The sequence below is a fragment of the Aquarana catesbeiana genome, linkage group LG10 (genome assembly GCF_042186555.1).
Source record: "Aquarana catesbeiana isolate 2022-GZ linkage group LG10, ASM4218655v1, whole genome shotgun sequence".
Taxonomy (NCBI): Eukaryota; Metazoa; Chordata; class Amphibia; order Anura; family Ranidae; genus Aquarana; species Aquarana catesbeiana.
The window spans coordinates 52,676,770-52,696,871 of NC_133333.1; the positions used below are offsets into that span (position 1 = coordinate 52,676,770).

The window sequence follows — 20,102 nt, forward strand, 5'->3', positions numbered from 1 at the left end:
AGACTCTGCTGGGGGCACCTGATGCAAGGACAGACTCTGCTGGGGGCACCTGATGCAAGGACAGACTCTGCTGGGGGCACCTGATGCAAGGACAGACTCTGCTGGGGGCACCTGATGCAAGGACGGACTCTGCTGGGGTACCTGATGTAAAGACAGACTCTGCCGAGGGCACCTGATGCAAGGACAGACTCTGCTGGGGGCACCTGATGGCATCTGGTGGCAGGCGACGTGGCAGGTGACACACTCAGGGGTCCCACTGATTCTGGATTATGGTGAGTTGAATGATTTCATTCTATATTACAATGTAATAATTGTAATAATGCGCTTCAATCATCCTGACACCACAACAACCATGGTGCTGGGATGATTGAAGCGCTAACACCAGGTGTTTGGAGTATCTTTATCTGCTGGTTTGTTTAACGCTGGAATACACATTTGTATTGTGGTGTAGGATCTGGGCCTGCTGTCCCTCCATCCCTCTTTCCTTCCTTCTCTCTCCTTCCCTCCTTCTTTCTCTCTCCCTCCCTCCCTCTTTTCCCCTTTCTTTCTCCATCTCTCATTCATCTCAGACTCTAACTACACCCCAATTTGAACCACGCCCATATAAGCCATGCCCACTATTTCACATAAACCATGCTCACTTTCCGGCTCGCGTGCCAGTTTTCTTTTTTTGCTATGTCACGCTTACAAATGCATGCCCGCCCCCTAATTATGATAAGACCCCGCCTACAGCCAAAAAAGTGTCCCTATAAATTTGTTTACAATGTTGGCAACTATGTGGTGGGAGTGTCATGGTCTGGAGCTGCATGAGTGCTGCCGGCACTGGGGAGCTACAGTTCATTGAGGGAACCATGAATTCCAACATGTATTGTGACATACTGAAGCAGAGCATGATCCCCTCCCTTTGGAGACTGGGCCGCAGGGCAATATTCGAACATGATAACGACCCCAAACACACCTCCAGGACAACCACTGCCTTGCTAAAGAAACTGGAGGTAAAGGTGATGGACTGGCCAAGCATGTCTCCAGACCTAAACCCTATTCAGGATCTGTGGGGCATCCTCAAACAGAAGGTGGAGGAGAGCAAGGTCTCCAACATCCACCAGCTCTGTGATGTCGTCATGGAGGAGTGGAAGAGGATTCCAGTGGCAACCTGTAAAGCTCTGGTGAACTCCATGCCCAAGAGGGTTAATGCAGTACTGGAAAATAATGGTGGGCACAGACGATATTGACACTTTGGGCCCAATTTGGACATTTTCACTTAGGGGGTGTACTCACTTTTGTTGCCAGTGGTTTAGACATTAATGGCTGTGTGCTGGGTTATTTTTAGTGGACAGCAAATGTACACTGTTATACAAACTGTACACTCACTACTTTACATTGTAGCAAAGTGTAATTTCTTCAGTGTTGTTACATGAAAATATATAATAAAAAATATACAAAAATGTGAGGGGTGTACTCACTTTTGTGAGATACAGGAGGAAGACCATGTGATCGTCCTTGAGGCTGGCCACACCGCCCCCCACCCCGAGTGACAGGCGGGATCACCCCTTGGCTGACCACACCCCCTCATGAATCCAGACCACTTACAATGAAGGAGGCGGGCACCGACTGACCCTTTCTCTGCATCAATCACAGCCCTGAGCTGCTGAACAAGACTGCAGCTGGGGAAGCCAGAGAAGGTAGAAGGAGGGATCTGTGAGTGTGTGTGTGTGTGCGCCGCAGTTGACAGTTCCCACCCACCCGGCAGCACCCAGTTCACAGCAAGCTCAGCTGTCTGTGACAAAGCAACATTTTTGGGACTTAGATTGGGACAAGGTCACACCGGGACATTTGCCAAATATTCGTGAATGTCCCGTCAACTCGACACTGTTGGCAACTATGCTAATCAGTTGATTAAGTTTACCTCAAGATCTTTTTGTTTTGAATAGAGTAGGAAAGGACTAGAACCCATGTCATGTTTTTATTGCTATCTGCGTCCCCACTGGGGACATTCAGCCTCTGTGCCCTGGTGACCATTGCCACCATGACTGAAAGTAAAGGAAAATCTAAAACTTTTTTCACAGGAACAGGAATAGAGAAAAATCTTTTGTTTCATTGACAACTGTCTAAGGGCACTTGCACGTGGGTTGGCTGAGCCTGTTTAGTGCAATTCTCAACATATTTTCTTCACCGTGGCAGCCCAGGTTTAGCATACAGCCTGTTAATAACATGAATGGTCGTGCACCGCTGTACTAGTGTATGTGGTGGTGCTATCATAAACACAAGTTCAACGTATGGATGAACATTTTCAGCTTTTTGCATAGGCTTATACCCTGTACTGACGCTTACAACAGCACCGCCGTATACACAAGTACAGCAGCGCACAGCCATTTATGTTAATGACAGACTGACTGCTGCACCTGGGCTGTGCGGGTGGGGGAAATATGCTGGGAATTACACCTGCCTGTGTGCAACAGCCCTAAGGGTGCTTTCACAATGGCATCCAGGGGGGTGGTAATAATAGGTGGCCGAGCCACGGTTTTACTGCTTCCTGGCTACCCACCGCAACTCTAACATTACAGCCTGACAGGGCTGTACACATGTCGTGGCTCCGATGCTTTGCTGTGCAGCCATTGCATTTTAATTTGTGCTGTAGAATTTGACAGGCAGCAGCATCTGTCAAACTCGTCCAATGAGATTCATGGGGTCACACTGTAACATTATTAATGGACTTACTTGCACCATAATTAACTTCTTCTTCCACGGTCTGCCATCAGGCCAAATTTCCCCAAGACAAATCCAAATGTCATATTGTGGAGATTCTTGCCTCTTGTGATTTATGAACTCAATCAGCTCTGAAGGGAAGAGAAAACAAGAGACTAGATTTTTCCCCCCCCCAAATACAGCAATGTGGCATGTTAGATACAGTATGTCACCAGTACGACTGAACCTACCTAATTTAAACCTGATCAGGTGACTTTTGTATTTGTATGGACAAACACCCTGTGCTCAATGAATCCTTAGACTAGCCATACACATATCAATTTCTCTTGTTCAGCCCGGTGGGGATGGAGGAATCTCCTGCTCTTGGAAATTTTCATAATGTTTCTGTTGCATCCAGACAGCCATAGCACTGTAGGCTGTCTGAATACCCAAACAGTGACTGCAATTGAAACTGACATGCCATCCTACTGCTAAGAGATCCAGATACAACTTTATTCCAATAAGAGTTAGGGGGACAATCCAAAAAGTATCCAATGCGTTTTGGGGGTCCAAAAAGGCCCCATTATTAGGGCTTAATTGGAAACAATGTGAATGGCCTAGAAGTTAACTGAACCTTTAGCCCTCGTTCACACTGGGCCAATTTGACATGCGATTAGACATGTCAAATCGCATGCCAATCGGAGCCCACTGCCGGCAACGGCACCATCCATATCGGCTTTGCAGCACCACAGCGATTCCCAAAAGTAGTTCCTGCACTACTTTTGGGGACGATTTCAATAGACATCTGTACATAAACCGGCACAGATGTCTCTCAAATCGCCCCAAAGTCGGACTGAAATGCTGATTTAAAATTGTGCGAGTTCAGCTGAACTTGCACGATTTCACACCCGCATTCAGTGTGAACCTAGGCTCAATGTTATTTCTTCTAGTGTAATTACAAGCACATGCTTTGTCAGCAGCTGGTTTGCCAGCGTGTTTGAATTCAGTCACTTTTTGCCTTACAATTTTCCAGCCAGCACAGTCAACTTTTCCATCAAAGTCTGTCAAGCCAACATGGCCACCCGCAGCCTGAATTTCAATTAGTTTGAACTTCCATTCATATATGGGCAGTATTAAAGAATAACTGATTAGCCATGTTGAGTTTTCCTGGCTGGTGGATATTTTTCAGGAGATAAGGCCAACACTGGGTTTAATTTGGGGAGGGATAGAAACCTATGGCCTGTTGAGCAAACAGAACACAAACAACCATCCCTTTCACAGTAGGAACAGATTTCTGTGCCACAGTGCTACGGTAGTTGGTGGGCATGGTGAAACATCTGGTTTATTACATTACACCTTTACACGTTGCAGCTTTCTTTGCAGCTCTTGGCATTAGTCACATGACATCTCACAGTCGCAAAGTTAGTGCTGGAAAACTTGCTTCTGCTAAGCTGTGACAGCAGGTCTGAACAGGGAACCGGCAGCTATAATATAATGGACAACGTAAGTCACTGACTGCAACCCCTTTCTGATCAATGTCTGAATGGTGAAGTGTCTCCACTCAAGACCCCCAGCCCAATATATCTTATTAGTAGTGGCTCAGGGGGCAATTGTCCTCCAGTCCACCTCTGGCCTGTTTGTACAGTGCAAAAGCCTGCATGCTTAGCTGAAGTGATTTTTTAGTATTAATATTTCAACAACCAATTCATATTTGTTGGAGGCCGTTGTAGTGGCCGTTTTTCCTCTATATTGACCGATCAAACACCAACATATTAGACCACTGTTCTCCAAACCATAGCTCACGGACCAGATGCGGCCCTTTGTTTGCCTTTGGGGTACGATTTCTCCCACTGATACAAAGCACTATTCCTCACACTAATACCAATGATGGCACACTATTCCTCCGACTTCACCAATGATGGCACACTATTCCTCCCACTAATGCCAATTATGGCAAACTATTCCTCCCACTAATGCCAATTATGGCAAACTATTTCTCCCACTAATACCAATGATGGCATACTATTCCTCCAACTAACACCAACGATGGGGCACTATTCCTTCCACTTCATCAATGATGGCACACTATTCCTCTCACTAATACCAATAATGGTACACTATTGCTCTCACTAATACCAATGATGGAACACTATTCCTCCCACTAATACCAATAATAGAAAACTATTCCTCCTACTACCAATGATGGCACACTATTCCTCAAAAACCAACGATGGGGCACTATTCCTTCCACTTCACTAATGATGGGGCACTATTCCTTCCACTTCACTAATGATGGGACACTATTCCTCCCACTAGTACCAACGATGGGACACTATTCCTCCCACTAATACCAACGATGAGACACTATTCCTCCCACTAATACAAAAGAATGGACATTATTCTCCTCCTACTAACCACTGGAGCTATGCATTTCTTTTTACTCCCACTGAGCCTGAGACATTATCCACTCCCATTAATGCTGGGGCATTTTCTAATCCCACTGGCCACAGTCTGGCCCTCCTAAATCCTAAACGACAGTAAACTGGCCCTTTGTTTAGAAAGTTTGGAGACCCCTGTATTAAATCAACAAGATGTATGGAAAATATTCCATCACGTACCTTTCACAAATTGCTGACATTTGTACAACTCGGAGAAGGCCTCTTTGTTTATTGGACTGGGCTGGTCCGTTGTTGGTGTCTCTGTCATACTCCAAAAACTCCTGCATTTGCCTTGCCTCTTGGCACAAATGGCTCCATTCCGTACTTCCACCAGAGTTCCTTGTTCTAAGTTTTGTAGAAGTTTATTGATTTCAGCAGCTACTTTGAGGTCAAAGATTATGGACGGTGATGGCAGAGTCACATCCTCTAAATAGTTTTCTTGGTTTGTTAGTTGCCTCGAGGTGAGGTGGAAGCCACGCGACTTTACCAAACTTTGCTTCACCAGAGTTCCCCGGTAATAAATCTTTACTTCAAAGTGTGTTTCTGTAGGGAAAGTAAATGTGGTTAATTTATACTTTTATATAACTTCATCATGTTCCACAGCTCTTCAAAGGTTACACAGGCTGTTCACATTAGTTCCTGCTCAGTCCATTGTGATTTAAAGTGATATGTGCCTCCAAAACTGTGCACCTATAGAAACACACATATCCTAGGGTGGTAAGACACTCCCCTGCCCCTCCCTCCTCCTCCCCACTCTTCTCCAAGCTAACAGACTGACTTTAAGCTAAAAAAAAATGCTGAGGGTTTAATACTACTTTTAGGCTGGCTTCATGTTTATTAGGTTTTAAAATAGACAGGAACTCAAAAAATAAAATATTGCTATTATGTAGGGAGGGTCTAGAACAGGGGTAGGCAACCCCCGGCACATATGTTGATACTTACAGTCTATCCTCCGGCTATTGATATTAATGAGAGTCCACCTTATGTTACAAATAGTGATTTACTTCGGATCGTCCGGGAGATCTCCAGGTGTAGACAATCGTGTGTCTGTGAGGTAGCTATACGTGTATATTATGCATAGGTCCTGTGGATATAGCAACAGCTTAAAAGTTTTATACTATGTGTTCTCTGTTATGAGATGTCTGATCAATATGTTTTATCTTAATAGTGAGACCTGTTTTCTTTCAACCAAACCCAGTGTGTCCTGAATAAGCTATAGCGAAATGCGTTGACGCACATGGGCTCACTACCATCTATTCGGTGCCAATTTTCTGTCAATGTGTACTGAATTGAACAAGTAACCTTGTTAATAAAATATTCATTTTTATTATACTTTTGTCCATTGCCTGAAAAGTCTGAACGAGGGCCCCTGGCTTTTTACCCCTTTCCCCTTCTGAGTTAACAATATACGGATGTGGCCTTAGGAGTGTTGTTTCAACCATTTAGCCTCATAGCTCTATATCTGCTGTGTGAGATCACCTTAGAGGCTGCTGCATCTCACTGTTACACGAAATTTGGAGTGAGATTTGGTGAAGTCATTTCTGTGCTGCTTACAAGGTTCCCTTGCCAGAGAGAATCCTGAAATGTAATGATCTTCATGCTTCTTCTTACAGTATTTGCTTCCTGCACCACCTTAGAGTCTTCTTGAACATTTCCCTACCAGTAATCAGATCACGAGTAATAAGGAGCAGCAATAATATGAGGAAGCAAAACCCTGCTCCTCTACCAAGATGGCCACCTACAGTCTGAGACATGGCTGCAGACAGCCTACAGGCAATACCAGTGACTAGTCCTTTGACCTCTGCTTGCCTTTTTAAATCCAGCTTCCACAGTATTGGTCCTCTTTAATACATACAGAAAAACACACACCATAATCAGATTTGGGCTTAAATGAATGTTACCCCAGCATTTCATATTACTGATATGTGTCTGCTGTACTATGTACTTGTGTTAAAATGTATCCTGTTCTCTTTGTTTTGCATCCTTTGTGTGAAATACCTGGTGATTCTGTCAGTCCCCCTGCTTTCCTAATAAAAACTGACCACTCTAGGCATAGAAGCACATCCATCCCAGAATGATCAGTTTTCTGGCCGTGCTGGGGAAAATGGCCTGCCTGTCCTCCAATGGCCAGGACTTGTGCTGACACACCCCATTGCACAGCCATTCACTGGTAAGAGCAGTGTACTGCTGTTTCTTCAACACCACCACATCTCCAAGTCTATTATGCAAATATGAACAAAGGTCATGTGATCACTTGAAAATCACTTTATTTATTTATTTTTTTAAATACATACGTTTTGCCTTTCATTTCTATTTTAAATTGAATGGGTTGTTTTACAATATAAGGCCTTGTTCGCATGGAGCGATTAGCTGCGTGCTCTGTGCAGGGCCATCTTTTACCCACACAGGGATGCACAGGTATTGCATGCATGCCCATGCTGGCTTCCTGTTGTTGTCTATTGGCCACAGCCACTGTGTCCCTCATAAGACAAAAGCTAAAAAGAGCAATACATGACAGGAAACACTGAAAAAAAGAACCAAATCAACTGAAAACATAACAAATTAAAAAAGAGGACAGTTTAAGGCAAAATAAAGAATGCAGGCTAAGCGTGTTTACCAGCAACCCTGGTACGATTTAGTTTGGATTTTTATTAAACCGTAACATGTTAATCTGTCATTTCCTTTAATCTCTCTCACCATATGTTAATTTAGGGCTCTATCAGGGACATTTTGTCATTTTGCTCCATGCAAAATAACAACCTACTTTTACAGTCAATCTGCTCAAATTTAGGAATATGAAAAGACAAATCCCCCAGCCATTAGCATGGCTAGCGGGCATTACGGCTTTATTTCTGCAACATACAAACAAATCAATAATCTGCATATATCACAAGCAAGCAAAAAATGGAATGCTGTAACAAATGTAGAAAAATAGGAAAGCAAATATAGATTTAGCCCTGGTTCACATTGGTGCGTTTTGACATGCGATTTGACATGTCAAATCGGCGGCAATTGCCGGAAATGGCACTGTCCTAATCGGCTCGACGCTGCATTTACGATGCCGCACGGATTTCAAAAAGTAGTTTCTGTACTACTTTTTGAGATTTCGGGGTGCGATTTCTATTGACATCTGTGCAGAAAGCAGCACAGATGTCTGTGAAATTGCCGCCGAAATCGGGACTGACATGCGAGAGTGAAATCGGCTTCATTCTCGCAGCTCGGTGTGAACCAGGGCTTAAAAGGATAAGTGCACTTATCCCTTGGTGAGACGGTGCCATGAAAGTCTATAGGATTCGACTGTATAGTGCAGCCGGATTTAAAGAGGATTTTCCCAGCAGGATTGTGGCAGATTTACGCTACGGAGGTAAGTATGCATCTGAGGCGGGGGAGGGCGAGATACATTAGGAACATGGAATGGGCAAAAAAAGATTAGTACACTTTGAACGTGCATTTATCTTTTAACATTGTATCTCAAAGATCTAAGATTCAGAGTAGTACTAGGTCATCATTTCAGTCCAGGAAAAATAACATATTCATAATTTCAATAGGTGAAGTATTTACAGAAAAATGGGCTTCTATAGAATCAGAACCTAACACCATCTTAAAGCAGAACCAAAGGCAAACATTGTTTTTCATTTTGGATAGAGTAAGAGAGGGTTATAACCTCTGATGCCCCCCCCCCCCAATCTGTGTCCCATTGGGGAGATTTCCCTTCACTTCCTGTCCACCTCCTAAACAGGAAGTGAGGAAATCCCTTCAAAGCGAGGAAATACCTGGTTGTCACTAGAGTTGTCAGAACTGATGTCCTCATTGGTAGATTTCCCCTCTATTGCTGTTCTGGGGACTTCCCAAAAATCGTGATTTTCTTTCACTTTCAGTCATAATGGTAAACATGACAAATAGAAAATTCCGTAATGGGGACACAGACGGTAATGAAAAACTGACAGGTGTTCTACAACCTCGCCACTCTACATAAGACAAAGAAAAAAAAGTTTTGCCTTTAGTAGTACTTTATGGGCTTCTTCACACTGTCAAACCTGCTTTTATTAGAGTTTCAGTTGGAACTCTAGCTTTCATATTTAGGGGGGGCACATGGGGGGACAGGGACAAAAGTAGGGAGGCCAACTATAAAACGCAATAATATACAGTATATCACAAAAGTGAGTACACCCCTCACATTTTTGTAAATATTTTATTATATCTTTTCATGTGACAACAATGAAGAAATTACACTTTGCTACAATGTAAAGTAGTGATTGTACAGCTTGTATAACAGTGTAAATTTACTGTCCCCTCAAAATAACTCAACACACAGCCATTAATGTCTAAACCGCTGGAAACAAAAGTGAGTACACCCCTAAGTGAAAATGTCCAAATTGGGCCCAATTAACCATTTTCTCTCCTTGGTGTCATCTGACTTGTTAGTGTTGCAAGTTCTCAGGTGTGAATGGGGAGCAGTTGTGTTAAGTTTGGTGTTATCGCTCTCATACTGGTCACTGGAAATTCAACATGCCACCTCATGGCAAAGAATTCTCTGAGGATCTGAAAAAAAGAATTATTGCTCTACATAAAGATGGCCTAGGCTATAAGAAGATTGCCAAGACACTGAAACTGAGCTGCAGCACGGTGGCCAAGACCATACAGCAGTTTAACAAGACAGGTTCTACTCAGAACAGGCCTTGCTATGGTTGACCAAAGAAGTTGAGTGCACGTGCTCAGCGTCATATCCAGAAGTTGCCTTTGGGAAAAAGACATATGAGTGCTGCCAGCATTGCTGCAGAGGTTGAAGGGGTGGGGGGTCAGCCTGTCAGTGCTCAGACCATACGCTGCACACTGCTTTAAATTGGTCTGCATGGCTGTCATCTCAGAGGGAAGCCTCTTCTAAAGATGATGCACAAGAAAGCCCGCAAACAGTTTGCTGAAGACAAGCAGACTAAGGACATGGATTACTTGAATTATGTCCTGTCGTCTGATGAGACCAAGATAAACTTATTTGATTCAGATGGTGTCAATCGTGTGTGGTGGCAACCAGGTGAGGAGTACAAAGACAAGTGTGTCTTACCTACAGTCAAGCATGGTAGTGTGTCATGGTCTGGGGCACTGGGAAGCTACAGTTCATTGAGGGAACCATGAATGCCAACATGTACTGTGACATACTGAAGCAGAGCATGATCCCTTCCTTTCGGAGACTGGGCCGCAGGGCAGTATTCCAACATGATAACGACCCCAAACACACCTTCAAGATGATCACTGCCTTGCTAAAGAAGCTGAGGGTAAAGGTGATGGACTGGCCAAGCATGTTTCCAGACCTAAACCCTTTTGAGCATCTGTGGAACATCCTCAAACGGAAGGTGGAGGTGCGCAAGGTCTCTAACATCCACCAGTTCCATGATGTCATCATGGAGGAGTGGAAGAGGACTCCATTGGCAACCTGTAAAGCTCTGGTGAACTCCATGCCCAAGAGGATTAAGGCAGTGCTGGAAAATAATGGTGGCCACACAAAATATTGACACTTTGGGTCCACTAATGAGTCACATCACACCAGGGAGGGAAAATGGCTAATTGGGCCCAATCTGGACATTTTCACTTAGGGGTGTACTCACTTTTGTTGCCAGCGATTTAAACATTAATGGCTGTGTGTTGAGTTATTTTGAGGGGACAGCAAATTTACACTGTTATACAATCTGTACACTCACTACTTTACATTGTAGCAAAGTGTCATTTCTTCAGTGTTGTCACATGAAAAGATATAATAAAATATTACTCACTTTTGTGAGATACTGTGTATATATATATATATATATATATATATATATATAAAAACCTTGAAAAAGTATTCATACCTCGTGGACTGCCTCATGGTCCCTCTTCTCCTCTCCCGGTCCTCTCTCTCCTCCTCCTCTTCCCCCTCACGCTTGGCATGCTGGGGCTGCAGTCCACTCCCAGGGAATCGTCCTGGGCCCGCTGGTATCCGGGACTGCATGTCCCATAATTCTCTGGCTGTTAGTAAAATATGAGCAGGCATTGCCAGGCCAGGTGAAGGATAGCTGCTGGGCTTAGGGTTGCCACCTTTTCTTGAAAGCCAAACCTGAACACTTTATTGGTGGAGAGCAGTAATGCGGTACGCTATGCACGCCACAGCGAACGGTTGGTATGGCCAGATTGTGTTAGCAATGGGAGGGGCTTAAATGGGCATGGTTATATAAACCAAAAGCTTTGAGAAGAATACATTATGTGCCATTGATGTCTGTAAGTATAAGCTATTTGTTCAATTGCCTGCTGTCACCTCCTGAAGACAAAACAGGAAGTGAGGGGATTTCAACTTTTTAGAGTTATAACCAGAAGGGTTGTCCCCATTGGCAGACTTCCCCTTACCTCCTGTTCCACTGATAACTGTAATTATTCTCTGCTCTATCCAAAACTATATAATAAAGACCCAGACCTCCCTACTGGTTCTTTATGGGTGATTTACAATTGTGAGCTGCGTTAGTGGACGGGTGTTAATGATTGTAATACCACATGTTAACATGCATTCAATTAAGGCTTCGGCAGCGGCGCTACATGGGCGCATTTAACCCTTTCCTTGCCTGCTATCGGGCATTAAAAGCGTCCCGCTAGCGGGCGAAAAACGATGCACAAATGGCGGCGCTAATGCGGCCGCTCTGTTTGTGTACCCGCTTAGAGCTGCTTTCAAAGTGCTTTTAAGGCGCTTTGAAAGCGGCGCCATTTATTGGGCAGGGGCAGAGGAGAAGCGGTGTATACACTGCTCCCACACCGCCCCAAAGATGCTGCTTGCAGGACTTTTTTTCCCTGTCCTGCAAGTGCGCCGCCCCAATGTGAAAGCACTCGGGCTTTCACACTGGGGCTGCAGAAGAGGCAGTTTACAGGAGCTTTACAGGCAAAAACACCTGTAAAGCGCCTCAGTGTGAAAGGGATCTAGCTGGTAATTGCACAGTCATGCAATGCTGTAACCAAATTTGGATTGCTTTTTTTCACACAAAGCTTTTTCACACAATGCTTTCACACAAAGCTTTGGTTTGCATGAAAGTTATTATGCCTACAAACTATGGTATATATACTGGAATGTCTATATATTTTTTTTATACTACTAATGGCGGTGATCAGTGACTTATAATGGGACTGTGATGGTACGACGGACAATCTGACACTAACTGACACTGGGGGGATCTGATTAACCGACACTGACATCACCCGTGACATTAATACAGTGATCAGTGATAATATTATACACTGTCACTGTACTAATATCACTGGCTGGGAAGGGGTTAACATCTAGGGCGATCAAGGGGTTAAATGTGTGCCTAAATATGTGTAATACAGTGTGCTGCTTTTACTAATAGATCTATAAGTTTCTCATCCCTGCCTTGCAGGGATAAGAAATAGAGAGATCTTTCTCTCTGTACAGAGCTCTGTGTTGATTGTCAATACAGAGCTCTGGGCTGTGATTGTACACAGCCGATCAGCAGATCCCGGCCGTGAATCATTGGCTGGGACTGACTGACAGGCTCTCGCCATTTACATCCACAGTAGGTGCCGCCCGGGAAGGCAAGTATGTGCATGTCCTAAACTTGAAAGTAGGCAATATACTGGTACGCCACTTTGCCTACACTAGCCGCCCTTCCGCAGCATATTGCAGGTGGAAAGTGGTTAAAGCAGGAACATCTAAAGGCAGGAAAAAGTGAACAATTGGTACCGGCCTTTAGGGCCCTGTGTGATCGGGGATGAAGGTCTGGAATGCAAAAGACCTGTGTTCTGGACCTTCATCCCTGAACACACACAGGGCACTATTTGCAGCACCACTTGGACCATGGGATCTTTAGCCCCATCCACCCACAGCTTGTCATAGAGTTTGACAGGCTGCCCGCGACAGGGTCGGACATTGCACCTATCCATCCTGGCCGCACTAAAACGATGGGAGGGATGTACTGCTCCTTGTACACTTTCACATGTTTTCATTGTTTTACTAGGTATTGGTGCATTGTATTCCCTGTGTCACTTATTTGCCCTACCCTTTAATGATGGGCTCACATGTTGTGGCTGCATTTCGTAATGTCATAGCTGATCAATTCCCCTGTATTTATTCACCTAGCTTGTTCCTATTAGCTGAAGGAGCAGGCAATTTCTTGTGCTGGGTCACACAGCGTCCAGTCCATACCTTGCCGTTTCCTCTGCATTGCATCATAAATGTAGGTATGCTAATGTGATGAAACACATCTCTTTCCTTCATTGCTCTGCCTGCTTGTGTCTGTGTCAGATCTAATTATGGATTAGCTCTGACCTGCAGAATACTAGACTCAGAAACCCAGGGATTGTGGGATGTGTAGTTTCTTCACAGGAAGTGTCAGTTCTTAGACTACAGACAGAGATCATGCATTAATCTGTGCAATGCCATACCACATGACTCATATTTGATCAGAAACATCTGACACAGGAATTTGAACTAATTTCCTTGCCATTTATATAAGTTGCGTGTACAGGGCAATGAATTACACCACAAAAATATATGACCAATACACATGCAGTTGAAAAACACAAGGTGCGGGTTGGAAGGTTTATAATGTCTTGGATTTCATGCTTACCAAATGTGTCGTTAGGGAAAAACTGGTTGAGCAGGTGTTGATGGGTAGCATCGACCACCTCTTGTGACGAACCCTGAACTTGTTCTGTGAAGCCAGCAAATGCACATAAAAATCACTCACTTAAAGTGCAGTTTAAAAAGCAATGTTTTAAAATTTCCAAACCTTTATCATTTAAATTGATTACAACTTTTATGTCTACAATGCTACTTCATTCTCGTATCCATGACTTCTGCTTTGCATCTGTAATGTATAAGGCCACCCCACTGCTTGTAATAAACCCCAAGACAACAGGAATACATTATGTGCCATTGATGTCTGTAAGTATAAGCTGTTTGTTCAATTGCCTGCCGTCATCTAATGAAGACAAAACAGGAAGTGAGGGGATTTCAAATTTTTTGACAGTTATAACCAGAAGAGTTGTCCCCATTGGCAGACTTCCCCTTACCTCCTGTCCTACTGACAACTGTAATTATTCTCTGCTCTATTCAAAACTATATAATAAAGACCCAGACCTCCCTACTGGTTCTTTATGGGCGATTTACAATTGTGAGCTGCGTTTACACGGGTGTTAACAATTGTAATACCACATGTTAACATGCATTCAATTAAGGCAGGCCTTTGTTTTGTATATTACAAAAACAAAAAACGTAAAATAAACACCTATAGTAAAAAAAAGGCAGCCCTTTAAAATCAATAGGCTTCCTAAGCAACAGATATCGGACATGTCACAATATTTTTGACACAACTCTCTATGGTACATTGCCACGCATTGCAGCATATGGCAACAATGGATGTGCGTTGAGGTGCTAATACAAATAAATGACTGCAATGAGTCAATGCATGCAACATGAGTTCTCACACTGCAAAGATTTAAATTGTCCCTCTATGTTTGGGTGGCCATAATGAATAAAAGGCAGACTGGGAAGGTGGGAGTGGCAGAACAAGCTAAGAGCTCATTTAGATGGGTGATCAGACTGTGCTTGCACCCACTTCTGCCTGCATGCCAAATGTTGACATGTGATCAGTGGTGGCTGGTGCTCAATTTTTCAGGGGGGGGGTCGGCAAACAAACCTGGCCCCCCTTACTCGATCGCCCGCCAGCCGCGTACTTTCCCCATCCAGGTCGTGGCTTTGGTGGCTAACCCCCCCCCTGCATCTCCTCCTGAGTCCTGGCGGTTGCTTCTCCTCCCAGTCAAACGGGTCTTAGGATGCCCAGCCAATCAGATCTCAGGACCCACTTCCTGATTGGCCGGGAGGAGAAGCAGGAAGACATTGGTGAATATTAATTCGCTAATGTCACACAAGTGAGCAGACTCGGGGCACAGACCATGCCCCCCCCTTTTTGAAGACAATTAGAGCCTCGGGTTCTAATCATGTGCTTTAAAACAAAACCCCATTGAAATCCATGCATCCAGTGCCCTGCATTGAGATTAGGGGCTGGGCGCATGGATTAGGGGGGCGGCTCCCCTGAGCCCCTTATGTGTGGCCGCCACTGCATGTGTATCCACTTCTATAGGTTGCTTGCACACAGCAAGCAGTGGTTCAGATCAGAGGATGGGTCTGATTGCCTGTCTGAATGAGCCCTAAAAATTAACAGAAAAAATATATAAATTTGCACATAACTTCAGCTGCCTGTACCTCTGGATGTACTGATCAGATTTTCATCATATCCTCAGTCTGAATCCCCCGGCCCATAGTAGAGTCTACAATCTCCTATGCCAGCTCAGTGAATTGGTTTATTTGGTGCTGTATTTCTTACCGGTATTATCTGGGTACAGTGCATATGGAGAAATATCAGGGCCGACTGGGTTAGCTGCAGCTACAAACACATCCGGGGAGGAGATGTTATGATACCAGTCCTGAGCCAATGTTGGCACCGAGCTTGGCAGATTTTCAGGATCGAGATACAAGTCTGGAAGGGAGCAAGAAAAACATTGGTGTGCGAGGGAATAATGATTTAATGTCTACGTTACGCTAGAGACGCCAATCCAATCAAAAAGCCTTTCATTCTTCCGTATAGTAAAAATAGAATATGATTGCCTGCTATAAAGCACTACAAACAATCCAAAACAATTCTGTACATCTTATTGAATGAGAGTCACAGCTACTATTCAAAACGGATTACTACATAGCAAATGTAATGGTATGGTGATACGATTAATTCCTCAGTGTCATTGCTATGTCGTAAATATTTTGTCATTTCGCCAATTGTAACCTGCTTGATTAGTTCTTCACGCTGCCTCCACCCAGGGGCCCTTTAACCGCTTCAGCCCCGGAAGATTTTACCCCCTTCCTGATCAGAGCACTTTTTGCAATTCGGCACTGCGACGCTTTAACTGACAATTGCGCGGTCGTGCGACGTTGCACCCAAACAAAATTGATGTCCATTTTTTCCCACAAATAGAATTTTCTTTTGGTGGTATTTGATCACCTCTGCGTTTTTTATTTTTTGTGATATAAACAAAAAAAGAGCGACAATTTTGAAAAAAACGCAATATTTTTTACTGTAACAAATATCCCCCAAAAATATTAAAAAAAAAAAAAAATTTCCCTCAGTTTAGGCCGATATGTATTCTTCTACATACTTTTGGTTAAAAAAAATCGCAATAAGCGTATATTGATTGGTTTGTGCAAATGTTATAGCGTCTACAAAATAAGGGATAGTTTTATGGCATTTTTATTATTATTTTTTTTTATTATTATTTTTTTTTATTAGTAACGGCGGCGATTTTTATTGGGACTGCGACATTATGGCGGACACATTGGACACTTTTGGCACTATTTTGGGACCACTGTCATTTATACAGTGATCAGTGCGATAAAAATGCACTGATTTCTGTGTAAATGACACTGGCAGTGAAGGGGTTAACCACTAGGGGGCGATGAAGGGGTTAGGTGTGTCCTAGGGAGTGATTTTAACTGTGGGGGGGGTGGGCTTCCAGTCACATGACAGCGATCGCTGCTCCCAATGACAGGGAGCAGTGATCTCTGTTATGACACAAGACAGAATGGGGAAATGCCTTGTTTACATAGGTACTTCCCCATTCTGCGGCTCCATGACACGATCACTGAGAGACCGACGGACATTGAGTCCGGCGGTTCCGCGGACATCAAGTCCGCCGGTCCCACAGACACGGTCATGCTGTACGCGGCGGGCACGCAGCGCCTGCTATCCCCGCCTCTTAAAGGGGACGTACAGGTACGCCCATTTGCCCACTGCTGCCATTGTGCCGACATATATCTGCGTGCAGCGGTTGGCAAGTGGTTAAAATGGAACTAAACCCATCAATTTAACGGTTTAAAAAAAACAGTTACATTCATGGCATGTCGGAATGCTAACTGTCACATTTGTTTGTGCTCCCAACCAAACAGTCATTCCATCAAATGGCTGGTGTCATAACTGAACACATGTGCAGCACCAGCTCAGTTGCAGATCAAACAGAGGGGAAGATGGGAGCTTCTTTGGCTGTAAAAGGATAGAAGGGTTTAGTTCTGCTTTAAGTTAGCTTTAGGCCCCTTTCACACTGGGGCGGTAGGGGGCGTCTGCGGTAAAACAGCGCTATTTTTAGTGCTGTTTTACCGCGGTATTCGGCCGCTAGCGGTGCGGTTTTAACCCCCCGCTGGCGGCCGAAAAAGGGTTAAATCCACTCGTATAGCGCGGCTATAGCCGCGGTATAGCCACGCTGTCCCATTGTTTTTAATGGGCAGGAGCGGTGAAGGAGCGGTGAATACACCGCTCCTTCACCGCTCCAAAGATGCGGCTGACAGGAGATTTTTTCTTCTCCTGCCAGCGCACCGCTTCAGTGTGAAAGCCCTCGGGCTTTCACACTGAACAAACAGCGAAGGCTGTTTTGGGGCGGTTTGCAGGCGGTATTTTTAGCGCAATAACGCCTGCAAACTGCTCCAGTGTGAAAGGGGCCTTAGTGCCTGGACGACATAATGTGACCACTGTGATTGGTTCCCACAGTGGTCTCATGATAGGGAGTAGGAATGGGCTCAGGCGCATTCAGATCGTAGTCCCAAACCTCCTAAGCAATCCTGCCAGGAATCCCTCACTGTACACCACCAATCATAGGCAGCGTGTGTATGTGCAGCTGCAGCCGGGGAAACCCCTCACTGCCTATGATTGGCGGTGTACAGTGAGGGCTTCCTGGCAGGATTGCTTAGGTGGGTTGGGACTACAATCCGAACGCACCAGAGCCCATTCCTAATTGGGAGCCTGTCTCTCTGGCTCCCAATGAGAAGCAGTGACAGAGAGCTGTTGGAGACGCCTCAGACAATGTGCATGTTCTCAGCACAGATTCTCAGGCCGCCTTTGACGCATATGTGCTGAGCTTTTATCCTTGGTTTACATTGAAGCGATTTGGCATGCGATTTGACATGTCAAATCGCATGCCAAACTGGCAGGCAATTGCAGGCAATATGACCATCTGAATTGGTGTGACGCCGACTTTGCGGCGCCGCACTGATTCCCAAAAGTAGTTTCTGTAATACTTTTTGCCAATTTCAGGTGCGATTTCCATTGACATCTGTGCAGCAACCCGCACAGATGTCTCTGAAATCTCCCCTGAAGTCGGTGGTTGGAAGGAGGTTAAGCATCAAATATGTGCGTTTTTTTTTACTTTACTTTGAGTACAAGATTATCTTGTTGTGATTTACTTTATCTTATCACTACTACATTGTAGACATTTTATCCGCTACCTAACCGTAAAGGCCAATTCACTCTATGAGCAGTTATCTGCCGTTTTGCTCATGGAAAAATGCAGGTAACTGTAATAACAGAGAAAACATTGTACCGTTCTGTATGGTCCTGTTTGTCATCGCACAGCAAGTGCAGCACATTACACAGCAGTGATATGAATGATATGTCACTTTGTACACTTCATATAAAAGTTCTGTTAAAAAAAGGGAGCCGTCTGATTGGCTCCGCAGCCCAAAACACTGTGTGGGCAGCAAAGGTATGGGCTGCAGGGCAGTGTGAGCAGGACCTTACTTGTATGATTGAGTATATTCTTGTATATTTCTGATGTGATAAGTACTATACCTCAAATAAAAAATAAAAAAGGTTTGGAGGTTAGAGGACAAAGATCACCAAAGCAGTGTTGCAGCACTTTTTGTACAGCATTTTTTTCACAGATCAGAACACAGTGCATTGATTTCTATGAGTCAATACACGTCGTGCAAAAAGATAAATAAAATTGTGCTACAATCAGATCTGTAATAAGGATGAGCTCCGGCGTGTTCGCACACATCAGAGTCCTCTCTGTATATCAGAGTTCTCAGTGTTCCCCCTTAAATCAGGGTTCCCAGAGCATCCCTTATGTCACAGTCCCCAGAGTTCTCCCTTACATCAGAGTCTGCAGAGTCCTCCCTTACAGTGAAAGGGAACTCTGTGAGTTCAGATGTAAAAGGGGAACTCTGTGGACTCTGATATAAAGGGGGACTCTTGTTATTAACTTCAGAGGTGGGGGACTCGAGTCACATGACTTGACTCGAGTCGGACTCGAGTCACCTGTTTGAGGACTTGCGACTTGCTTGACAAAATTAAATAAATGACTCGACTTGACTTTGACTTGCCACTAATGACTTGCGACTTGACTTTGACTTGGGCTATTTGACTTGCAATGACTTGCAATGACTTGGCACCACCAGTGCTGTGTCTTGGCCTAGGCAAAATATGCCAAGAAAAAAGCACTAAGCAGTTTTGTTAATGTTGAAAATGAAACAAAACCTTTCCTGAAAACTGACTTTTAACTAATTTTAAGGGTGGAAATGGGGTAGATCAGTATTTTGACTTAATTTGTGACTTGACCAAAATAAATGACTTGACTTGCTTGACTTCTAGCAGGGACTCGACTTGACTTGCTTGCTTTTTGCCACAGTAACTTGGGACTTGCTTATGACTTGAAGGTTAAGACTTGAGACTTGCTTGTGACTTGCACATGTGTGACTTACCCCCATGTCTGATTAACTTCATATGATTAGAAATGTTAATAGCAAAATATATGTATAGTTTATACTACGAAAAAAAAAATAGCTGTGCGCCGCTAAAGTGTTTGGGTTTGACTTGAAGAAAGAGCAGTAAATGATCAGGACCTCGTGTAGTGTTTGGCAGGAGTGCCTGGATTAGAAAACAGGTTCAGAAGAGTAACATATTTATTTGGCAGGAAAAACTGTTCACATACGTGTATTTCAAACCTATTTAGCCTACGCTTCTACTATGATTAATATAGACAATAACAAATGAGAAAGTTACCATCTTCGCTGACAGAAATCTGCATCTGGTTTATGTTCTGGGAAAGATTGCTGTCCTGTAAAAACACAAAAAGATTAACATCAGGGTCAAAGGATGAGATTACTGCGCACAATTGTGTCTTCCC

At 44.1% G+C, this 20,102-nt stretch overlaps 1 protein-coding gene across 1 annotated transcript in view; it reads right to left on the reverse strand.

Annotated features, from left to right (window-relative positions):
• Positions 1 to 20,102, reverse strand: part of LOC141110686 (interferon regulatory factor 3-like) — a 50,298-nt gene that overhangs the window by 8,113 nt on the left and 22,083 nt on the right. The window contains exons 5-9 of the mRNA XM_073602185.1: positions 19,979 to 20,033; positions 15,482 to 15,634; positions 13,724 to 13,807; positions 5,304 to 5,666; positions 2,719 to 2,837 (exon numbers count right to left, since the gene is read on the reverse strand). Coding sequence (XP_073458286.1) covers positions 2,719 to 2,837; positions 5,304 to 5,666; positions 13,724 to 13,807; positions 15,482 to 15,634; positions 19,979 to 20,033 — 774 coding nt within the window. The remainder of the gene's footprint in view (positions 1 to 2,718; positions 2,838 to 5,303; positions 5,667 to 13,723; positions 13,808 to 15,481; positions 15,635 to 19,978; positions 20,034 to 20,102) is intronic.